The 21,690-nt window shown below is 39.5% G+C and overlaps 4 protein-coding genes across 8 annotated transcripts in view; 1 reads left to right on the top strand and 3 right to left on the bottom strand.

The window, feature by feature from the left end:
* The window catches only part of theg (theg spermatid protein), a 98,870-nt gene extending 93,866 nt beyond the window's left edge, over positions 1-5,004 (bottom strand). Inside the window, exons 1-3 of one of the 2 annotated variants that reach the window (XM_039603473.1) lie at positions 4,697-5,004; positions 3,031-3,142; positions 2,729-2,947 (exon numbers count right to left, since the gene is read on the bottom strand). In XM_039603473.1, coding sequence (XP_039459407.1) covers positions 2,729-2,947; positions 3,031-3,092 — 281 coding nt within the window. In that variant the 5' untranslated portion in view covers positions 3,093-3,142; positions 4,697-5,004. Of the gene's footprint in view, positions 1-2,728; positions 2,948-3,030; positions 4,081-4,696 lie in introns of those variants that run through there. The other variant, XM_039603474.1, reaches the window with a different exon arrangement.
* Positions 1,157-21,542, top strand: LOC116318032 (cocaine- and amphetamine-regulated transcript protein-like). Of its 3 annotated transcripts, none has more exons than XM_039603477.1 (4): positions 1,157-1,184; positions 20,404-20,749; positions 20,921-21,001; positions 21,249-21,542. In XM_039603477.1, the coding sequence occupies exons 2-4, from the start codon at positions 20,600-20,602 to the stop codon at positions 21,354-21,356; spliced, it is 339 nt and encodes a 112-aa protein (XP_039459411.1). In that variant the 5' UTR covers positions 1,157-1,184; positions 20,404-20,599; the 3' UTR covers positions 21,357-21,542. The 3 variants fall into 3 exon arrangements, with proteins under 3 accessions (XP_039459411.1, XP_039459410.1, XP_039459409.1); XM_039603476.1 differs by lacking the exon at positions 1,157-1,184 and adding an exon at positions 18,458-18,519; XM_039603475.1 differs by lacking the exon at positions 1,157-1,184 and adding an exon at positions 18,581-18,657.
* On the bottom strand, positions 6,363-12,820 carry LOC116318030 (SH2 domain-containing adapter protein F-like). 2 transcript variants are annotated; one of them, XM_031736932.2, is made up of 10 exons: positions 12,743-12,814; positions 12,445-12,657; positions 11,654-11,903; positions 11,358-11,459; positions 11,093-11,255; positions 10,682-10,918; positions 10,437-10,602; positions 9,242-9,361; positions 7,362-7,550; positions 6,363-7,236 (listed from the first exon to the last, which is right to left on the bottom strand). In XM_031736932.2, exons 3-9 carry the CDS (start codon positions 11,897-11,899, stop codon positions 7,364-7,366), a joined length of 1,221 nt encoding a protein of 406 aa, XP_031592792.1. In that variant the 5' UTR covers positions 11,900-11,903; positions 12,445-12,657; positions 12,743-12,814; the 3' UTR covers positions 6,363-7,236; positions 7,362-7,363. The 2 variants fall into 2 exon arrangements, with proteins under 2 accessions (XP_031592792.1, XP_039459405.1); XM_039603471.1 differs by lacking the exon at positions 12,445-12,657 and having other exon boundaries at positions 6,363-7,550; positions 12,743-12,820.
* yju2 (YJU2 splicing factor homolog) lies at positions 14,749-19,029 on the bottom strand. The gene is made up of 8 exons (XM_031736936.2): positions 18,902-19,029; positions 18,535-18,635; positions 17,158-17,302; positions 16,912-17,046; positions 16,646-16,827; positions 16,330-16,480; positions 15,289-15,460; positions 14,749-15,105 (listed from the first exon to the last, which is right to left on the bottom strand). The coding sequence occupies exons 1-8, from the start codon at positions 18,923-18,925 to the stop codon at positions 14,984-14,986; spliced, it is 1,032 nt and encodes a 343-aa protein (XP_031592796.1). The 5' UTR covers positions 18,926-19,029; the 3' UTR covers positions 14,749-14,983.
* Positions 21,543-21,690: the final 148 nt, after the last annotated feature.

Below are 21,690 nucleotides of genomic sequence, written 5' to 3'. Positions count from 1 at the left end.
ACAATTTCTGCAACTTTTCAGCTTTTTCAGCTATTTTCAGCAGATAGGTTCAGCTTTACATCCACACTGCATTTTCAAGAGGAAATGCAAATTTTTCTAGTTATTATTATTCTCCATCTTCCGCCTAAATTTCGCACGCGTATCATCACCCGCCGCAGTTTTGAGACAAGCTTCATATATGTTACCTCATTTTGTGCGGCCGGATCTGGAATGGTGTGCTATGACTTTTGGTGTTTATGAATTTTATAGTTTTTAAATATTAATATTTTAGTGAAAATTTTCCAACGCTCCCTCTGCCAAACAGTTTTGACATTAGGTTACATATGTTAGATCATTTTGTGCGGCTGGAGCTGGACTATTATGTTATGACTTTTGGTGTTTATAACTTTTATAGTTTTTAAATATTAATATTTTAGTGCAAATTTAGGCCAATTCATCTTTTGGCGCCAAATAAACAGACTTCATTTGTGGTGTGTTGGCTCTCTCTAGTGGTATGCCGGGAGTGGTACAGCCTGTGTACCCTTATTTGGATTACCGTAATGATGACAATTTCAACGGTGCGCACAGCGTCGCTGCTTTCAGGAGCCCTTGGAATTTTTAAGGTTGCGCAAATCATTCAAAAGTTACGGTAATGCTTGGTGGAAAACTCAATATCCCACAATTCATAGCACGCCTCTACAGAGTGAACAATGGCGGCCACCACTTCGTTTTATATGTCTTTTATTCGTGTTTCTAGGTCACAAAATAAGCTTTTAAGATATTTTCAGGCGAGAATGTAGGTGTGTAAACTTCAAATATCTGCTTGTTTTATCAAGACATCCCATATTTAGCGACAGTGCTCTGACCACGCCGGTCCTGCCTGACAGCTAGCCGGCTACCTAGCTGGCTACCTAGCTAGCTGCCGCACTTGGCTGCAAATGGATAGCGAGGGGACTCTCTCTGTCGCTTCACCTCCTGGTCTCTCGCAAATGCTCGCATAGAATCGGAGTTACAGCTGGATGTGGAAAAAATAACTGAGTTGTTTGGTGGTGGAGCTACAACAGAGGGCAGCTACCCACCGGTGTGTGACAGAAAGGACATGCCGCCAACGAGACATATGAGGCCGGGCAGGCGATTGCTAACGCGGTGGTCAATCATGGATCAGGGAAAGCGAAGGCAGGAGCGTGAGGTGAACTGAATTTCAGGTAAGAAGTTATGAACTGCACTCTATTTGGGTCAGATATAAACCGAGTTTAGGTGTAGTTTATTTAGCAGCAGTTCCCTTATGTGTTGCTGATAGTCGGTTAGCTAGCTAGCGCCGCTAGCATAGTTAGCTCGCGCCGCTAGCAACCCTTCGTGAAAAAGCACCCAGGCTTGGCTTATATTGAGGCGGTGAAACTCGTGTCAGCACCCGGTCGCTCTCTATTTGGGTCAGATATAAACCGAGTTTAGGTGTAGTTTATTTAGCAGCAGTTCTCTTATGTGTTGCTGATAGTCGGTTAGCTAGCTAGCGCCCGCTAGCATAGTTAGCTCATACCGCTAGCAACCCTTCGTGAAAAGCACCCAGGCTTGGCTTATATTGAGGCGGTGAAACTCGTGTCAGCACCGGTCGCTCTCTATTTGGGTCAGATATAAACCGAGTTTAGGTGTAATTTATTTTCGCTGACCTTTTACAATCGTAATGCCACGGGAGTTTATATACAGCTGTGTGCGTATTTAAGTTACTGACGTTGGACTTTATTTTATTCATTAGGGTTAGTTCATAGAGTTGCCGTACAAACGGAATCGTCCCACATTCAGAGAAAACATTATGATTTATTCTGTCGTTACGAAGCCTCCCCTGTCATTCTCTCGCGTGTTGAAACGTCAATCATGAAACTGATCAATGATCGGCTATTCGCTCTTATTTATCGCGCTAAACAACAGCAGCACGTTTAAGCTTGATCAGCTGTTGTTAGAATTCTTTTGATTTTAATTTCTAGTATCAGCTGATGTTTGCTGGAGCATGAAGATGAAATCAGGAGATGTCCTTACTGAATGATCAGAGCTGAACTGGTGATGGAGAAACAGGTTTACACTTTAGGTGACATGAATGAGTTGAAGGGAAGTTATGAGTTGTTTCTGAGAGACAAAGACCAAGCTCCTTTTTGTGTAGCTGACAGCTGGTAACTGTGCAGGGGCGGATCTAGCAAAGCTTTTAGGGGGAGCTAGGCATTAACAGAGAAAGGTGGACACAAAGATATACTTTTCTTTCTTACTCTCATATAAAATATTTAGCTTTTATTAAATAGTTATCTGAATCTCACAACCAAAGTTTGTATAATAATACACAGGATTGGCTGTAGACCATTGTTCATAATTCAGAACACTGTGTAAAAATAACAAAAAAAAAAAGTGAATGCATGTGTGAAAAGTGGTCTATAATGTAATGCTTCAAAGTGTGTTCATGCAAACATTGTCGGGTCTGCCGTGGTACAATGGGACTTCTGCTCATGAACCTGTGTGCACAGCGCCTGCAAATCGGCGCTGTACAAAGTAACTTCATCTTTACACAAAACTGTAAGCTGTCATCTGTGAAGCGTGAGCGGTGTTTGTTTTACCATAGTTCATGGTGGAGAATGGCTGCTCTTCTGAGTTTTGCTCTCTGTAGCCGTATGAATGGCAAACTACAGTGATTAGCAGCGGCATAGGCACACATAAAATTTCTTCTGAAATTTTCGCTTTCTAGTTAGAAGTCTATTATATTTACGTGACTTGATTGTAGAACTTTTTACTTATGCACAAGTCTGACCAGCAGGGGGTTAACTCTGTTGAAAACAAAATAACAATTATGCACGGTGTTACAAAAAGGCAGCAAAGATCAAGTTTGCCAAGAGAAGAAAAAAGGAAAAGATTGGGAAACAGACCAATTTTAGTGGTTAATCCGCTCCTTTCTGGTGGAAGCTTATCCAGCCAGTAAACAGACCGACTGGAAAACAGAAAAGAGCCCATTTGAGAAAAAGAAGGCGACAAAGGCAGAGAGGTTCGTTAAAGGGTGTGATTCAGACCTACCGGTCTGGATATCTTAGTCGGTTCGGTTTGGGTTGAGCCAACTGCTGTATCCGAGTCGCCATGGAAACACTTTTTGCAACTGGGAGAACACTTTGCTGCTAAAATGATTCAGCTGTCACAAAAGAGAGTTTCTCAGTCACAACCACATACCTTTATATCTGACACAGTACATTTGTCAGTAGTTCTGGTCGATCATTCTCATAATGGTTGTCTGTTGAACCTGAGCTGCTTGGGATTCATAACTTTTAGTTGCCTAAAGATGACTATACAATGTCTGGATGATTGTTAAGGACTTTGGTATAGTTCTCCAGTGTTCTTGAAGGGTATTCAAAGCTCTTCTTTAGATGTTGGCTAACTTTTGCTCTATTTTCTATCAACATGTTCCTGCAACACTTCAGTAATGTTGAGGTTTTGGCTCAAGAAGCCAAAACATTGTGTTTTTCTATCCAGGTAGGCTTTTACTTCATTGACAGGGATCATTATCATCTTGAAAAATCAAGCTGTTGCCAATCAGATGCTTTCCATGTAATGCATGATGGATCAAAGCCTGACAATACTTTTCTGTGTTCATAACTGAGTCCGTTTTGTTAAGATCTCCAACAACGCTGGCTGAAATGTAGCCCCAAACGATGACAGAGCTATGTTCTACAGATCTTTTACTTCTGGCACTCACTGTTGCAACTCTCTGATGACCTTTACTGTACATACAGTTGATGTTGTCAGCTTAAAAATTCCAAACTCTGATTCTTTTCTCCTCGTTTCACTTCCTAAAAAAAATAACTTCTTGACATCCTTTCCACGAAGACCGTTTCTGATCGGTCATGAGTCAGATCCATATGGTCCTTTTTCAGGCAACTGCTGGATTTTTCCCTATTTCTTAAAGACATGTCTTTCAGATACTGTTTATCTACTGCAGATAGTATTTTAGGCCTGGCAATTCTTTTGTCCTCCCATTGTCCAGTTTCCTAAAGGTTTTTAAGAACACATTACACACTATGCTGAGATATGCCAAGTTTTTGGCCAATAGTTCATTGGGAATCACCTTGTCTGTGCAAAAATGTTATTTTATGCCTGTCAAAGGATGTTCTCTTTGGCTTTTTTTTTCATAGAACCAACTAAAGAAATGGGAACAAACTACCGGCTTTTATAATAAGTGTCTAAAGATAATATTTAAAATTGTTTTTTTGTTAAGTTGTCTGATATGTTTAGCCACAACACACATTCAACCCTTCAGTTTGGTGCCTTTTTTCTGCTTGAAAGATCCATGATCCACTTTTAAAGACCTTCAGAAAGCCTGGAGAACAATTCTTCTTCTTCCATCTCCACTGTAGAGATTGTCGCTCCCAATGAAAATCTTTTCATCAGCTGTTGCTCGAAATCACTTTTGAAAAACAACCAAAAGTCTGACTGCTTGGAAGCAAAACATAACGCATTAGGGATGACTCAAGACTTTTTCCAAGTAGTGTAACAAGCCTGATTTGTTGTCTAGGCAAAATGAGAAAGTTTTACTACTTTTGTATAATTTTTTTGTCTGTAACTACCATTACAAAGCCAAGTGCATTATACCCTTCCAAAACTGCTTACACTATAAATAGCAGAAACCAATCCACACAATTAGCTTTAGCATATAACAGTACTTTGTCAGTTACCTTAAAGCCATACTTACCTGTTCTGCAGCTGTGGTAGCAGCTTTCTGTGTTGACACCAATACCTGCTGGTTGCTGTGGTAACAGGTGACAGTATACCTGCCTATCTTGAATGTGCTTGGCAAAGCGAGATGGTCTGCCTCTTGCTGCTCGCATAAATTTCTCACTTTGTCATTGGCAGTGAACAGCTGCAATTTGAGATAAGACCTACATTTAACTTGAACTAGCGCTCATACTTCAACTCCAAAAATACTAAAGCTTCAGTTACTATATTTTTGTTTACATAAACTCCAAATGGGCATGAATATCATGATTCCTTTGAACATTTTTTTCCCTGACTTTAAAAAAAACAAGAATTAGGTGCACAAATTTAGATTAATTTCTTCAGTCCAGACAACTGTCCTGGCCAAGGCAAATTAATTTCTCATCAGTGATTGTGACTGACTTATCAGTCATAAAAAAAAATCATCAGTATAAAAAGTTTAGTGAGTGCTGTACTCACTAGATTGATCAATACTCAACAATGGGAAAGTCCAAGGAACTCTGTGAAGAGCTAAGACGAAAAACTGCACAAGATGGAAGCGCCTCTTTCTAAACAACTGCATATTCCAACATGTAAAACATTGTTAAGATATGTAGTTATGTACAACTGTCAAACAATTGTGCATAAATACAAGTTATTCAGATGTATCACCACTTTATACAGGACTGGAAGATCCAAACTGTTATCGTCAGATGAGAGGACATCGGTTACTGTCCAAAAGCTCGACTGAAATTTGTAGCTAACCACACAAAGAAGTCGACAACCTCCTAAAGAAAAGTTTGATGGTCAGACGAGACAAGGTGAGGCTGTCAAACCTACAAACATTTACAGCTATCAGGTATGGTGGTGGTGGTTGGACACAACTGGGTGTTCCTTTTTTTTTTTTTCCCTTTTGCCTGTCCCGTTTGGTTCTTTAGCCGTCAGAATTGATGTCTGAAGGCCAACAAAGATACCCAACGGATTTACTTTACAAAGTGGAAAGTAAATCATCGCAGCCTTGCCATATTGGTCCATTTGATCGACCTTTGTTGTTGTCATTTATTTTATTTTCAGTTGTTACAGACGGGACAGACATGGCTGGGGGACAAGAAAGGGAGAAAGAAAGATGAACGAAAAGAAAAACAGAGGGAAGAGGGACAGTGAGAAAGGGCACTTAAAAAACAAACAACAACAACAACTGGGTGTTTCAACAGGACTGTGACTGTAATCACACATAAATTGATAAAGCAGACCAACACTAGACATCCGGAATTTCCTTACCAAAGCCACGACCTCAACCTTGTTGACAATTTGTGGACTGCTTAAAATAAAAAAAGAAAGAAAAAAAAATATTCAGCGTCAAGGAATCCTACCAATTTTACTTGTTAAATTTTGACACTGTGTGGATTAGAAAAAATCCAAAATAAATTTGAACTTGTGCACCATATTCTTGTCTTCTTTTTTTTTTTTTTTTTTTTTTTAAATCAATCATTCCATCTGGGAAAAAAGAAGCTTGTGTAATTTTCTAAGCTAAACTGTGTGCTGGAGGAGTAACTTGAACTTACCTTTAATTCAATTCCAAATTTTAATTTACCTCCCCTTACCTGGAGTCATTATGAAGCTCATATGAAACATTAAATTGAAAAAAAGAATGCAGAGACAAATTGAAAACACCACAACCTTTATTTTTACAGGGTTTTAAAATTTTATAAAATAGCACAGTAATTAAACTACCAAAGCTTCTTTGATAATCATGTTCACAAAGCCACAAGCTTTCAGTATAATACTGTAGTTAATATTCTCTAAACTAGTATTGCAGGAGTCTGTTATTGTGTGACGCAGCCAACTTTGTGTTGTTCACACATTAACAAGAGGAGCCAAGAACACTGCAGGGCAAAACGGCTACAGCATCAAGTAACATTGCCGGGCCTCTGAAACGCGCAGAGAGAAAACCCCGGGGCGCAGAGATGGTCCGGCTTAAATATGTAGTGTTTGGTTCATAATTGTAACTAACACTTAAAAAATATAACAACAATGCTGCTTGTAGTCACAGCATGATTTCAACTGCATTTCCAACCTTTTAAACTTAGTTCTCAATCCTCACGCCAGAGCACCAATCACTTTGACCTTTTTTGTCAGTTTAAAAAACATGAAATTCATGTGACATGAAAAAACAAACAGAAAACGGGATTATTGGCACAAGCTAAGGCCCCCATGACCCCACCAATAATATTCTTTAAGTCTGCTTCACATCTGACAGCAATAAAGACAAAACTCCATGCAAGATTACATAAATTCTACCGTCTTGAGACTAGATTTTGTCTTTTTCCTCTGTGAGGTGAAAGTACTCGGCTAACAATCCTATTATCAGCGATTGCTGACTTTCAAGAGTCCATGACAGATAAATAGAGGGATTTCAGTGATGTACTGTTTCACAGATTCCTTAAGCACAGAGCTCTCTTGTAAGCGGCCAGTGTAGATACAGGGATTAAAGTAAAAACAGAAAAGATGGCACCAGATGGTCCAATCTCTTGCAAGCTGTGCAGGTAGAATGGCAGTGTCATAGCATGTAGGACACGGGTAGAAATAGGTAAATACTAAGAATATATATGTATAGAAGAATATATTCAGTAGCACCAGGAAAATCAGGATGTGTATGTTACCGTCAGAGGGTCTGCACTGGGACAGGATACAGCAGGGACATGTGCTCGGCTCCTCTGATTGGCAGCTTGTGTGTCGTGTAGTAGGTGATGACCTCGGGGATGGTCGAGAATGGAGGGCTGTTCTCTCCGAGGACGTAGCGGCCGTCTGGGGACTGGGTGAACTTCATATGCATGAAGCCTTTGCAGCTCCTGACAATAAAGAGACAATGCAGATGAGCCTCAACTTGCCTGACAGGAATGTTAATTAGTACACTGAAAGACTGAGAATGAAAGTGTGTGTGTGTGTGTCTGTGTGTGTTTGCGTGTGTGCAGCAGCGTTACAGAATGTTTTAAGACCTTATAATTATCAAAACTGGCACCTGGAAAAAATGTCATGTTGTGTTTCGTACAACAATCGGAGTGCCACACAGGTTTCTGTGATGGAAGTATTCCTGCAGTCTCAGATCAACATATCAATTGTGTTATCATCATTGCTCAGGGTGGGCTGCACACAATCAGCCCATTCAGCTTTGCTTAATTAAAAAGTTTCAACAGGAACAACAACAACAACAAAAAAGACTGTAAAGGGAACTGGAGAGTTGTCATTCAACCAGGAGTCAGCATCTGTGCATATTATTTTGGTATGAATTGCCGACAGTTTTATTCCTTCTCACTGTGAATCACAGCTGACTGTTTATATAACCGAGCCTCAGTCTCTAAATGTCAAACTTTGAAACTGATGTCAAACATAAATAAAAATCCTTCATGTTTCCTCCTCTAACATAAAGATTCACGCGATGCACTTGGATGTATAAAAATATTGTGTTTTAAAATCATTTATAGGTATTCAATTCAAATGTCTGTGAAACAGAAAATCTGATTAATACAATAAATGTACTGTTCATCTCACTATGCACCCTCAGAAACAACTTTAATGTTAACTTATTCATTCTGCAAAGTGACGTTCAGGGATCCAAGATAAAAACAATGGCCAAAATCATCGTTTAGAGAAGCTTGGGTTCCTCTTCCCGTAATTTTGTTGGTGCGTTGGTGGTAAAGATAGCAATCATTAAAGACAACATCTTAAGTTCAAACAGGTCTTTCCTGCGCCTCTCTTTTCCCTTGTATTTGTCATGTCATCACCTTCTAGAAATACCCTTACTTAATCCAACAAGCATGTGGTATGAAGGCAAATTAGAGTATCTGTAAAATACGTTTTTATTCTGAATGCAAAATTCAGCTCGAGCTTTTACACATCCGGCTTTCTTCCATCAAAACAATATTTTAGATCAGATTCTACCACATTACCAAAACAGGGCTTTGGCAGCAATTTGTTCTAGTTTCCTTTCCTCCATTTTGCAGCTGCATTTCACTTTTTTTCCCTCCCTTTTGCTAATTTGCTGATTTGATCAGTGGTTTAAGCACATATATGCTCAGAGAATCCACAAATATTTTGGTAAAACATTGCACTGCAGTCCAAAGAAATTCCTGTGCTCTTTCAGCTCACTGCTTCAAAATAATACAGATGTGAGATTGGGAGCAATTCCCAGCATGCCTATGATCTTTTCCAAGCAGCTGTTTCCATGTTGGTTATCAAAGAGACTAAAAAAAGACACTTGCGGAGTGAAAAAAGCTGGGAAAAAAAAGGTTGTTGTGACCAAGTGAGAACAGAGCAACTAGAAAAATGATGTGCAACAATACCCAAATGGGTGGGTGCGTGGGGGGGACCAGATCACATAAATATGGGAAAGGCACAGTGCCAAGTAATACACAAGGGAATAATTACCCTTAAACAGACTGCGATGATATTAATGTAAGACAACATGAAGGGTTTTTTCCCCCTTTTTCTCCTTCTTTTTGATGCACTCCACACCAAAGCATTCAGGGACACTCCTGTTTACCTGAGGGAGAGAGAGTAGTCGTTTCGGCACGTCTGGCTATTTCTCACCAGGTAGGAGCTCTCCTTGCACAGAGTCAGCAGACTCTCTGCCTCAGCGCGGCTCAGGGCTCCATGGTACCACCTGCAGGCAAGCATGAGGTCAGCATAACATAAAGCTAAACATTTTATAAAGTCATAACTGAATGAATCTTTTCATAAACCACTTGCAAAATTTCATACATAGCAAGCATTGTTTACAGCAATGGGCATAAGTGCATATCAGCCAGCTTTATATCAGCTTGAACTTAAAATATTTGCTTTCCTTTTGTTGTTGCTGATGGTAACCCATCACGTTTAGGATATGAAATGCAGAAACTGACAGAAGACAAGACAACACCAAACATGTGACAGTAATCACCACAATTTCTTTATAATCAAATAAAAAAAGAAAATAAGCCAAGCCGAGTGCGGTTGGTTGTGTTTTGCAGATGCAAATGCGAGCGCCAATGCAAAGCTCCAGCCTCCAGACATCTGAATCATGACATTTCTGATTTATTCTGTGAGTCACACAGGTCGGACTTTGTTCTTAAGCCAAGTTTTGCATGTTTCAATTTTTTTTTAAAAGAAAAAAAACTGAAAGCTGGGATGAATTTATCAAGTCGTTAAGTTGTGGGCATTTCCTTTATGAAGTTCATTTCGTCTGGGATGGCTGTCAGTACATAAAATTTCCCTTTACAACAACAGAAACTGAACACTTTGTAGCCTAACAAGTACTGGCTTTTACTTTGTCTGTCTCTCTCACACACACACACACACACACACACACACACAATGTAAAGAAACTTAACAAAACAAACTAAACCTGCGAACTTATTTTTTTTTTTAAGCAAGACGATACATGCAGGTATTCAAACAATATTTCACATGCTTTATCGTTGTTTCCTCCCATAGAATCAAAGTACATGATGGACTTCTTGAACTGGTTTAAGTTCATGACCATTTTTTGTTTTGGTTTATTTGAATGACCTTTCCCCCCCATTTTGAAGAGAAAAAAAAAAAAAAAGATTTTGAGGAACTTCACTTAAAAACGAAAGACAAGAAAGTTGAAGGGTATGTTGTGCAAGAAAGACTGCTATTTATTGGAAGTAGAATAAAAAAAAGAAAAAGAAAACTAGTAGAGCCAACATCAAAGGTTAAGACTATGAATCTCAACTTACACTTGCTTCTCAAGCGGCAGAGATGGATCCACCCTCTCTCCCAAAAGCGAAGGAGTGTCACCTACAAGACGGAGTGTAGTTGCCTCTGATGTGGCGCCTGTCATGGTAAGCCTGGACTGTTCTGTCTGACCTCGTGATCGCTCTCTTTCTGTCCCTTCAAACTGAACTATGGGCACACAGAGAGAAAATGATAAGTCAAAGACAAATAGCTACAGAACTGTAGTACCAGGAAATCCCAAATTTACCTGCTAGGGCTTTAGAGATGTTGTCCTTCTTCCACTCCCACGGCTGGTCATATTCATCAGCCGGCCTCTCGTCATCCTGAGGCAGCCTGCTCTCCTTGCTGTCTATCACCCCACCCTCAACCTTCTGAGGCGGACCAGCTCGATGGTGGTGCCGAGCCTTCTCCTCATAAGGGTTGTCATATAGCTGGCTGCCATCTCCACTCCCAGACCGGTTGGCCATCATGTTGTGCTGTAGTTCTGCACAGGACACATAGACAGTGAAAACTTTTCACCTTTACCCCTTCTAAGAATTAGGTAAGTAATTCTTCCCAAAACACTTGTACCTCCATAAAATGCACAATAAATGTGAATTATTTATTGTACAGTAAGTATTTCACCATATACAAGTAGCAACTTTTATGTAGAGCAAACCTGAAATGATTCGCTGGGCCTCAAATGGCTCCATGTAACTGCAGCAGTCTGCTGGTGCAGATTTGGGCTCCCAGTTTGTTCTGGCTCTTGGGTGTGGATGTGCGTCAAAAGGATCAGAGTAATCTGCGTCGGCCTCTGACGCTGCTGGGGCAGAGGGAACCACCTTAGTGGGGGGATAGAAACAAAGCGAATTACACAAATGAAATGCAATGACATTGGACCTAAGTGTTTTGAGATTGTGATTGTCTGAAATAACAATGCTTACAGGTTCCTCCTGAACAGTCACAGGGCTCAGAGGGACTTTACAGCGACCAAACTCCTGAGAGTCCACTTTAATCAGTCTGTGTTTTGGAGACACGAGTTTTACCTAAATATAAGACATGGATAGAGAACCCATTAGATAATGAATCAAACATCACCCAAACATGCACATATCTTTTTTGGAGCATGTGCATTTAAAAGTGGTCATTGTGAGGCAATTTATGTAGGGACACATGGCTTTTTTGGGGAGGGAACATAAGCTGCATCTGCGCATGACTGTAAAAAAAGTCCAAGTCATACCTCTACACCATTAGGCAGCACTGAACCAAATGCAGGGAAAGAGGGAAGGCTCACAGTGGCATTACAGGAGCCAAAACCCCCATTCTGATGCTCCTTATCAGTGTGCTGGTACGGGTCCTCAAAATCTAGCTCCTTCTGAGCTCTGTAGGCCCTCAAAATCTCGCTCTCGCTGTAATCTGGCCTCGGGGGTTGTGGAGGATCACGCCTGCTGCCAAAGTTCAGGTAGTCCTTCAGCCACTTTGCCATGGATCTGTGGGGATGAAGTAGTAAACAGATCGCATATCACACTACAGGGGCTGTTTAGTGATTATTAAATTGGCCACTTCAGCGGTTACATTTGGACACCTTTGTTTTTAATATTCCCTGACAAAGTCACCCCCAAAACAGAGAGCTATTGTTACAACAATATACTCAACAGGTTAGGCAAGATTAACCCCTAATCTTGAACCCATGTGGTTAGCTTGCATAAGATTTCCTCTAGTTTAATAAACAGCAAAGCAGAGCTCAGTGTCCACTGACAATCGCTAGTTAGCATTAGGTTGTAAATTAAGGGGGTTCAATCAATCACTTTCTCATAACACTGGATTAAGGGTAGCATTTCCCTCCTAAAAAATACTCTTAAAGAGCTTAACACCTAACGAATCCCATTGTCTTTTAGTTTAAGAAGTTATGAGTTGGAGTAATGAGCTGTGCAGTTAAATATGAGTCAATGCAGTGTTAATATGTCTATGCTAAGTTAGCCGATTAGCAGCTACCGTCAGTTTCTGCTAACGTTACTTCTTTAGGCTCACCCTTTTTCTTTGCATTGACGGTTACCCGTTCCAGTTATGTCTTTGTGGTTACCATCCGGGTTTTAGTGTTAATGCTGTCCAGCCTCAAAGTAAAACAAATGCAATCGCTAAAATTTGCTTCGGAGCCAAGCAGGTCAGACAGCTAATGCTAGCCGGACCAGAGGAGACACTGGAGCAGACCGTCTCCGACACACCACTCAGAGCCACGGCGGACTGGATTAAAGGGGAGGGAACACACATTCATTTATTTATTTATTTGTTCATTATTTTTGTGAGTCGACATTAAAGTCATACGAACCCTGCCTAATCCACTGTTTAAGATGCAGCGCTGTGAATAATCCCCGCCATCGTGGAATATTTTGCTTTTCATCTGTTTTCCACACTGAAGAGTGTGTGAGATATAACTGTGAACTTTAACCTGCAACATTGTTAATATATGCTATATTTTAGATTATCTTTGAACTTTGAATTGGGCTTTAAATGATTGTACTGCATACAATTTTAATTACTTTTAAAAACAAAAATTGGGTGAATTTTTTTTAAATCTATTTTTGCTTTTTTAATCCACACTGGGTCAAAAATATGCATACAGCCTACATATATAAATACACTCACCATGTATTTTAATAAGTGGTGTTTGAAGGTTCTACAGCATCTAATAACTTGACGAGGCCAAGGCCTATTAAGTCCTCATTGGTGATCACAATCGACTACAACTAGTTTCTCTTTGCCAGCATATAAAAGATTTATTTGACAGCACACATTGGATTGACCAATTCTCATAACAATGGAAAATTCCAAGGAACTCAGTGAAAATAAGAAAGAAAATTGCATAAAAGAGGCAAAGGTATTTTGGAACCACTTCAAAATAACTGCATATTCCAAGATTTTCACTTCAAACAGTTGTACGTAATTGCCAAGGACTGGAGGAGGACCAAAATTGTCATCCTCAGATGAGAAAAAAATTGGTTAAGATGTTAGGAACAACCCAAGAAGGACCTAGGCTCATGCTTGCCATGACCTGGAAACTGCTGAAACACAGTGTCACGGTCCACAGCGAGGAGTGTTTTACATATCTGTAGACGGAGAGGGTGCTGACTAAGAAAGATGCCGCTACTCCAAAATCAACACCTTCAAGCTTGACTGAAATGTGAAGCTGACCACATGAACAAGTCAAATGCCTTCTGGGAAAAAAAATGGATTGTCAGGCAAGAGAAAGCCTGACCTATCTGGCCACAATTACAAGAGGTATGTTTGGAGGAGTAGAGGTGAGACTTTTAAATCTAAAAACACTGTAGGGTACCAAATGTAAATGACGGTGGTTCATTCTCTGGAGCTGTTTTGCTGTCAGTTGAACTAGTTCATTTCACAAAGTGCAAAGAACTAGGCCTACCTCCAAATTCTTCTACTTCACCTCAACTCAAAAGCTAGACACAGTTGGTGTTCCAAGAGGACTACGGTCCTATGGGAACAGAAAAAGCAGGCTAAAATTAAGCTTCTGGAATGGCCTTCCCAAAGACAAAACCTCAGTCCTGCTGGAAATTTGTGAACTATGCTTAAAAGCCAGGTTGGTGTGAGAAATTAGCAAATTTCATTGAACTCTACTGATTCTACCAAAAACAGTGATCAAATATCTTGCCAGAGGCTTGTTGATGGCTAGCGGAGGAGTATGGCAAAGATGAAACTTTAACAAAGATCATTAAAGATGCTGTACAACAATTCCACCCAGGTAAAAGAAAAGTTCAAATAAGTCATTCAAAGCCCCAAATTATTATGACATTCATGCCCATGATGTGTGTATCTAAATATCTGACCACAACTATTAAATCTGTTATGGGATCTGAGAGTTGGACTACAGTATGTTATTTGATTTTTAATAATGCTGGCTGCCTGAGGTGGAGTCACTTTATGTATACGAAATAAGTTAAATCCAGTTAATCCCATCCGTGGGGGAACAAAAACACTACACAAATCAATTTGATTTACTGACTTTTATCTTGGCTTTGTGGTGAAATGTTGAAAATGAGCTTCCTTTGAAAGGTGTCTGGCTCTCCCTTTGAGGCAAGGTGGGGAGCTTCATTTACAACAGCAGAACGTCTACTGTTCCACAATGAAGGATGCCAGTTGAATTGGTTTGGGGACTAGACTAGGATGCCCCCTCCTGGACCTGGATGGCTCTTAGGTTGAGACCAAGGACAAGCTGAGAAATAACCCAAACATGCACATATGTGTCTCTGCTGGCTTGGAAACACCACAATTATAATATGCTTTTAAGAGACTAAGTTTAAAAAAATGCTACATACAAACAGTAGAGACATTTTAATAAACATTAAAATATACAGGTGGTATAGTCACAGGACAAACAGACCCATTTTTCTGTGGATCTGACTGGATTTAAACAACTAGGAAAAAAAAAATCCTTAAGCTGATTTATATGAGATTTCAATATCTGTACAGCATCACAAACAGGGCTTAAGCACTGTATTCCTTTCTGCATCATTCATACAATTGTATGTCAGTCACTTGAGTCATCTTGTTCTCATTCGCTGTCATTGCTGTCACTGTCTGAATACGCCCCCAACAGGCTGAGGGATGATGACCCATTTTGTGTGGTGACGGGTTTAGAAGCGTCTGTGGAGTCTGTTGTCGCTGGCTTTGAATCTGAAAAACAAGACAAACAAAGACTGTGCCTTACAATGAAGAAAAAGCTAACTTTTGATTAAAGATGTGAACAAGTACCAACATGAAGGACATAGATTGGTGAGAGAAAAACAAAAGTCAAGTACAAAATGCCAGAGACTTCAAATAAAAGAGGTCAAAGTGTGCAGGATACCGATGTGTTACCTGTTTGTGAGATAGGAGCAGCAGTTTCCGTTACTGAACTGGGTTTGCTCACAGTCACTGCTGGTTTCTTTCGGACAACCAGTGAACCTAATGCTCCTTTACCACCCAGTGTCCCGACACTCCTCTCCCAGCTCTCCACCTTGGCCTTCTTTGCTCCTCCAGCTGAAGCTCCCTGTAGAAAGGATGAGGAAAATACAGCCCAAAGCTTTTCGGTCAGCAACACATAGAAAATTCTCATTACGTACATTGTGATTGTGGAATTCTGTATTTAAAGACAATGAGCATTGCGAAGGTCACTGGCCTTAACTGACACAACCTTACATATAAACCCACTTCCAAACAAGCTGAGAAAGTGTGTAAAATGTAAATGAAAAACAGAACATAGAACATCATATTTAACGTTTAAACTGAAAACCACTGTGTAGTATCACCTCGTCTTTTAACAATAGTTTGTTAGCAACCAGCTGATGGACTTTTAGGAGAGGAATTTTGTCTCATTCTCGTCTGATAAGAGATTCTAGCTGCTCAGCAGTCTTTGCCATATTTTTCATTTCATGATTGTCCAAATGTTTTCCACTGATGAACACAAACAGCCCAGCTCAGCACCTGGACTTTTCTACTACAATACCATGCTGCTGTAATAGTTTATTAATAGTTTATTGTCTTGCTGAAATATGCAAAGCCCTCCCAGAAAGACACGGTCTGGATGGAAGAATATGTTGCTCTAAAACCTTTTCAGCATTGTTGCTTTTCACTTTGCCTCAGTCAATTTTAAGTTAGGTTTGGCCCACAGAAGACGGCTGTATTTCTGGATCACGTTCACATATGTCATGTTAGGTGACTATGTTTATGAAAACCCAGCCCAATATATTGATCTCCAGACTCTAAACTATAAAAACAAAATCATAGTTCTTTATTCAAACTTTAAAACATTGGAGGTAAAACAGGAAAATGAAGAGGCACTCACTGAAACCTTGAGGATTATGACTAAATAATCTTGACAGATATTTAGATACATCACATGTGGGTGGCTATACAGACCTCTGCCTCTGTTGGTTTGTCAGCAGTGAGGATGTCTGTTGGTTTGTCTGAGCTGGACTTGTCTGACTGTTTGCTGCTGCTCTCTTCTTCTGTTTCTGAATCAGAGTCAGACTCTCTGAGTCTTTTCACGAGAGCGCGCTCCAACATCTCCCTGTTGAACAAAGCACAGTGCCACTTTAATTTCCACATATAGTTATAACTATGTATTAGATATTAGAGCAAAACACATTTTCAATTAAATATGAAACATGCTTGAGATCGATTTTTTTTTTTTTTTTTCTTACACAGACCATTTTTCTGAGCATGCACAACTCACTTCATTTCACGCTCATCCTCCTCTTTCTCCCTTTCCCGCTCCCTCTTCTCCATCTCTCTGTACTGGTCGATCATTCCCTCAAAGTCCACCAGAGCCTGTCTCTGATTCAGCTCCTTCAACTCCTGCAGGTTCTCCAAAACCTCCATCTCTAACTTTGAATCCTTTGTGCGGTTCTCCAGCACCTGGTCGAGGATTGGGAAACCATTCATTCTGTGTTTCATGCGCCAATTCAAGTAAGAACAGTGGATGACTTTTAAAACACTGACCTTCATGGGGTTGTTCAGTTCCTCTTCTTCCCTCTCCTGCTGGATTCTCTTCTCCTCCTCCTCAAGGAGTTTCTCTGCCTGGAAGTTTCGCGTTGCGCCATGCTCCATGGCGTAGTCTGTGTTCTCCGGGTCAGTCTATGACATCATCATAAGATATAGGATTGTCAACGGGTATTTTATGCCCAATATAAGGGATATCTCTGAGATATCTCTTGCAACTTCGATGATCAGATCATTCACACTTACCTTAAATGTAATTTCAGCAAGACAGCGGGTACATTTGATGTAGAAACGAAAGATAGGCAGTCCCATGTACGTCTCATTCTGAACGGTCTCTTTGCGTGCATTGAACTTCTTCCCCTTGTAGATGTACTCACCGCATGTTTTACACCTGCAAAGTAGAAGAAATGATGACACTGTAGTGACAGGAGTAATTGTAACTGTACTCTCCAGTCACTAAAAAGCAGAAATATATATTAAGGCCATGACTAAACTGGACCTGGAAGTCTCCATTTGGAAAAAAAAGCTCTACAACAGCTCTACCTTCTCCAACAACTTGAAAAATACGATGTTTGTGTCATACAGTCATTCCAAGAGCATGACATCAGCTGTTATACTCTCATTGTTTCTGAAACTGGAAAAAATGTTAAAATATTATGTGCTGGATGAAGGTCATTTACCAGAGTTATTAAGAACAGTAGATTTTACTTTTTTAAACACGTCCCACTGTTTAAAATCCTATTTGTTAAATCTCTGAAACTGATGTGAACCGAAGTATGCAAACAGTCATGAAGTCCCGGGTTACTAATGTTATAAAGGCTCACAGTGGCTGTGTCTGAGTGGGTGAATGTGTTCTAAAGATTGCTTTGCATGTTCAGTAAGAGTAAAAAGCACTATACATACAGTTTTGTTTAGAAGTTTACATCACTAGTCATGAGCATGAAAGTCATGGTAATTGTAGGCTTTCAATGATTGCACAGCATACATTTTTAATGACTTTAGAAAATGGAAAAAAAATGGATGCACATGTTTTAATTTATTTTGGATTTTAGATCCACATTGGATTAAAAGCCATACATACAGACTCAAATATATACACACAATGCTTAAACATCCCTAGAGCAAGTTGCTGTACTGTTTTGGTAGCCATCAACAAGCTTCTGGCATAATTCTTGCTGGACATCTGACCACTCATCTTGGCATAACTGGTAGGGTTAATTTAAATTGGTTGGTCTCCTGGCAGAAAACTGACTTTTAAACGCGGTCCACAAATTTTCAACCGGATTGAAGCTGGGGCCATTCCAGAAGCTTAATATCTTGAAAAAAATAAAATGAAAAAATGAAAAAAAGCACGGTTCAATTAAATCATTAAAAGCCCAAAATTACCATGACAGTCATGACCATAATGAGTGTATATGTCTGACCACAACTGTTGATACCAGTCAATTCATAACGCTGCTGGGGGCGTTTTTGTTCGCCGTCTCACATGTTGTTTGGTTGTATATTCATAACAGCATCCTTTACAACATCAGCTGCATTTCATTGTAAGAAAGTTAAACTTCAGTAGTGTAACCAGGAATGTAGAAACAACTTCTTAGATATACGTGGGTAAGACAAGCATACCTCATATTAAATGGAGCCATCAATCTGACCACATACTGACGATCTTTGGGGAGCTTTAGCTTCGGGATTTTGGACGGATCGAAATCCGGAGGGTAGTATTTCTGTGGATAGCAAAACACACAGGTTAGCTTACAAACTTGTAGCCATGAGACTAATAATGTCTAATTTTATTACAATATAGTCTTGATACACACTATCGTAGTAACAGTAGTTGAAAAAGCAACGCTACCTACCAGCTTTTAGTTAAATTAAACAGAAACTATAAAAAACGCCGCACTTAGCTTCAATGCTAACGTCAACCTGCTCTGGTCCTATAGTATTTTTAATAACAGCAGTGAAGTACGAATTTTAGAGTTCATATACTTACATTCAATACTTTTCTTTCGGACATTTTTGCTGTTGCTGTTACCCAGACGTACAGAAAGAAACGTTGAAAAGTCACAACACCTCTTGTAAACTGCAAGATAACCTTCCGGTTGCTCGTTCAATTGCTTCCGCCCTCCAAATCGCGCTCGCGCCCCCGCGCGGTATAAGTAAGCAACAACAGCAACAACAAAATATTTTTAACAATGAATATTGAATACATTTATTATTTAAAAAAGAAAAAAATTGTCAAGCGAAATACATGTATAACGACTTGAATTACTTGAATTTTTACAGTTCTCTCCTTCAAAAAACCCTCAAAAGCCCTTTATCCTTTGCTGCCATTCTACCTGAATGACTCATATAAGCTTTATATATTGAACAGGGCCCTCAGGTGCTGTCTGCTGTGTCTTTTTTTTCCCAACATAGTGAAAGGGATCATGACCAGCATGGTAAATGGGGTAAAAAAGATTTGTCAGTGATGTGGGGGTCAGTAATATGGTTTGGTGTGTAAACAGAAGCCTGACAGCCACACATATTCATTCCGATTACTCTTGGGAGGGTAAGGCGAGGGTTAAGGTTATTCCTACAAAAGGAAATTGGATCTTGATTACAGATTGGTCTCTGTGTTGGTCAGCCTGTCTGATTTAAACTTTGCAGAACAGCAGTGACATCAGAAGGGCAAATCGTTAAATAAGAATAAGATATAAATAAAGTTTAACTTTAAGATTAAGGATTTTTGTTTCTGCTATTATTACTATTTTTTAAAGAATTGAATTAAAAGGAGACAACACAATTTATTGACTGAAAAAGTATAGGTGGAAGCATTAACCTTTTAGAACTACCCTTTTAGGGTGTATTTTCTGAATGAGAGCATCTTTCACCAATGGCAAACATGAAAGAAAAATAATAAATTACACAAAAACAAATATTTTGTTTGCACATACTGACCCTTTTCATCAAGATGACTGTCGCCACGAGTGTGCTATCCCAATAATATTGTAAATTCCTAACTTTTTCATTGGTAATCTGTAATTTATAGTGTCAAATGCAAGTCATAAAATATCCCCAGTGGATTCCTTGTTGTGCATTTCATTCACGCAGTAAATTGTATTTTTCAGTGAAATTATCAAGGCGTTGCAAAACACCACTTTCAAAAGTTGGAAACAATTCTGTTGTTGTCTTTTTTGTTTTATTATTTCGATAACTGTGCAATCAAAATGCAGATTTTGTTTTGTTTTACTTGATTTCTCACTCTGATTCTGACACATCAATGTGACGCATCAGTGAGTCAGATATCTGATTAACCAAAAAGGCCAGAGAAACAGGTGAAAAAATGTGATTTGTTGGGAATTCAATGGGATCAGTTAACTGAAACTGATTGGAAGACTGGAATAAAAAGTTTTAGATAAAGGAGTTTGATTATTCTTTGGTTTCATCATCACAAATTTTAATGTCTCACATCGACGTTTGGTTTTCATCTTCTCTTATCGCTTCCTGTTAAAGATGCAAAGGTGCCGAGCAGTGTCATCCATGTCAAAGTTTCCATGAATATTTCAAAGACTGGCTGATGTCAGCAGCATCTGCAAAGAGCCTATAAAGACAGCTTCTGGGGACCAAAGACTTCCATCCTCCACACTTCAAAGAAGCGTTTGTCTACTGGAAAAGAGCTCCACCCGCTGAAGAGAAGGACTCCTCCTGTATGTGTCTGAACACAATGGTCAGTGCGCGGACTCTCCTCCTCGCGGTCACCTGCTGCTACGCCTACCTGTACCTCGTTCGCGCAGAGGACTCCTCATTGGAGACGCGCTCGCTGGATTTCACTCTGAAAACTCAACAAGAGAAAGACTTGGTGAGTGCTTTTGTTGGAGATGTGGGTTAAGTCGATTTAATTTGTGTAAAGAAGGATGTTGATTTTTTCTATATTTAGGGTATTTAAATTATTTGAACAACAATTTTCTTAAAAACAAAGTCCACAGTAAACGTTTCTTGATAATACGACTATTTGTCCCCCCCTGTGCAGATTGACGCATTGCAAGAAGTTCTGGAGAAGCTGAGGAGCAAAGAGATGCCCTTGGAGAAAAAGCATGGATGGTTACCTTCGGTAAGCAGACAAATGAGAAATAAAACAGCACGAAACCTGTTAGATTTCAGGACAACGAATTAATTCGTTTATCGAAGAAGAGAGTATTTAATTTTCTTATTTAAGATTCTCTGAATTTACAACAGTCAGAAAAAAATGAGCATTTTTAGACATTTGCTTTTATCTAATCAAGATTTTTAAGTTCTATAAATCGCAAAAAATTACAATGTTTTGTCTAGAGTATACTAATTTTATGTTACCCTTTCAGTGTGACGCAGGGGAGCCGTGCGCCGTGCGTAAAGGCGCGCGTATTGGCACGCTGTGTAGCTGTCCACGGGGGACCACTTGCAACTTCTATGTTCTGAAATGTTTGTGATGAGGAAAAAAAAAGATAACAGAAGTGCAAGAAATAACGGAAGAGTTCAGGGCTGATAAAAAAAGATGAATGTGAGAAATAACAGGAAGGTCTGCTTCTACTGTTAAATACATTTGTGATAGAAAATAAAATGCTGTAGAATGTGACTTTTTTTTTGCCTTTATAAACATTGACTGTTATGAATAAGGGTTTTTGTGAGTCTGTCTTTTTCATTTTTATTTTTTTCTCGTTCGTGTTAATTATTGTGTCACATTATTGTGTTAATGATTGCGGCATCTTGTGGAAGACTTTTTTTGGTCATAATATTTTAATATATTTATTTCTTTCCCCCTGA

This window comes from Oreochromis aureus, linkage group 19 (assembly GCF_013358895.1).
Source record: "Oreochromis aureus strain Israel breed Guangdong linkage group 19, ZZ_aureus, whole genome shotgun sequence".
Lineage (NCBI taxonomy): Eukaryota > Metazoa > Chordata > Actinopteri > Cichliformes > Cichlidae > Oreochromis > Oreochromis aureus.
The sequence above is the reverse complement of the archived record's forward strand: the minus strand, read 5'-3'. Positions and strand labels throughout refer to the sequence as shown.

Bases quoted from the DNA above. Each gene is read 5' to 3' on its own strand.
- LOC116318030 (XM_039603471.1), bottom strand. From the start codon at position 11,899: ATGGCAAAGTGGCTGAAGGACTACCTGAACTTTGGCAGCAGGCGTGAT. The intron at 10,919-11,092 runs GTTTGCTCTACA...TGTCCTGTGCAG, and splicing joins GGCCCAGCGAATCATTTCAG to AACTACAGCACAACATGATG. The intron at 9,362-10,436 runs GTAAGTTGAGAT...GCTTGCCTGCAG, and splicing joins CTGCCGCTTGAGAAGCAAGT to GTGGTACCATGGAGCCCTGA.
- yju2 (XM_031736936.2), bottom strand. From the start codon at position 18,925: ATGTCCGAAAGAAAAGTATTGAAT. The intron at 17,047-17,157 runs GTAAGTGTGAAT...ATGATGTCATAG, and splicing joins TTGCTGAAATTACATTTAAG to ACTGACCCGGAGAACACAGA. The intron at 16,828-16,911 runs GTCAGTGTTTTA...ATCCTCGACCAG, and splicing joins AACTGAACAACCCCATGAAG to GTGCTGGAGAACCGCACAAA.
- LOC116318032 (XM_039603477.1), top strand. From the start codon at position 20,600: ATGTGTCTGAACACAATGGTCAGTGCGCGGACTCTCCTCCTCGCGGTC. The intron at 20,750-20,920 runs GTGAGTGCTTTT...CCCCCTGTGCAG, and splicing joins CTCAACAAGAGAAAGACTTG to ATTGACGCATTGCAAGAAGT. The intron at 21,002-21,248 runs GTAAGCAGACAA...TTACCCTTTCAG, and splicing joins AGCATGGATGGTTACCTTCG to TGTGACGCAGGGGAGCCGTG.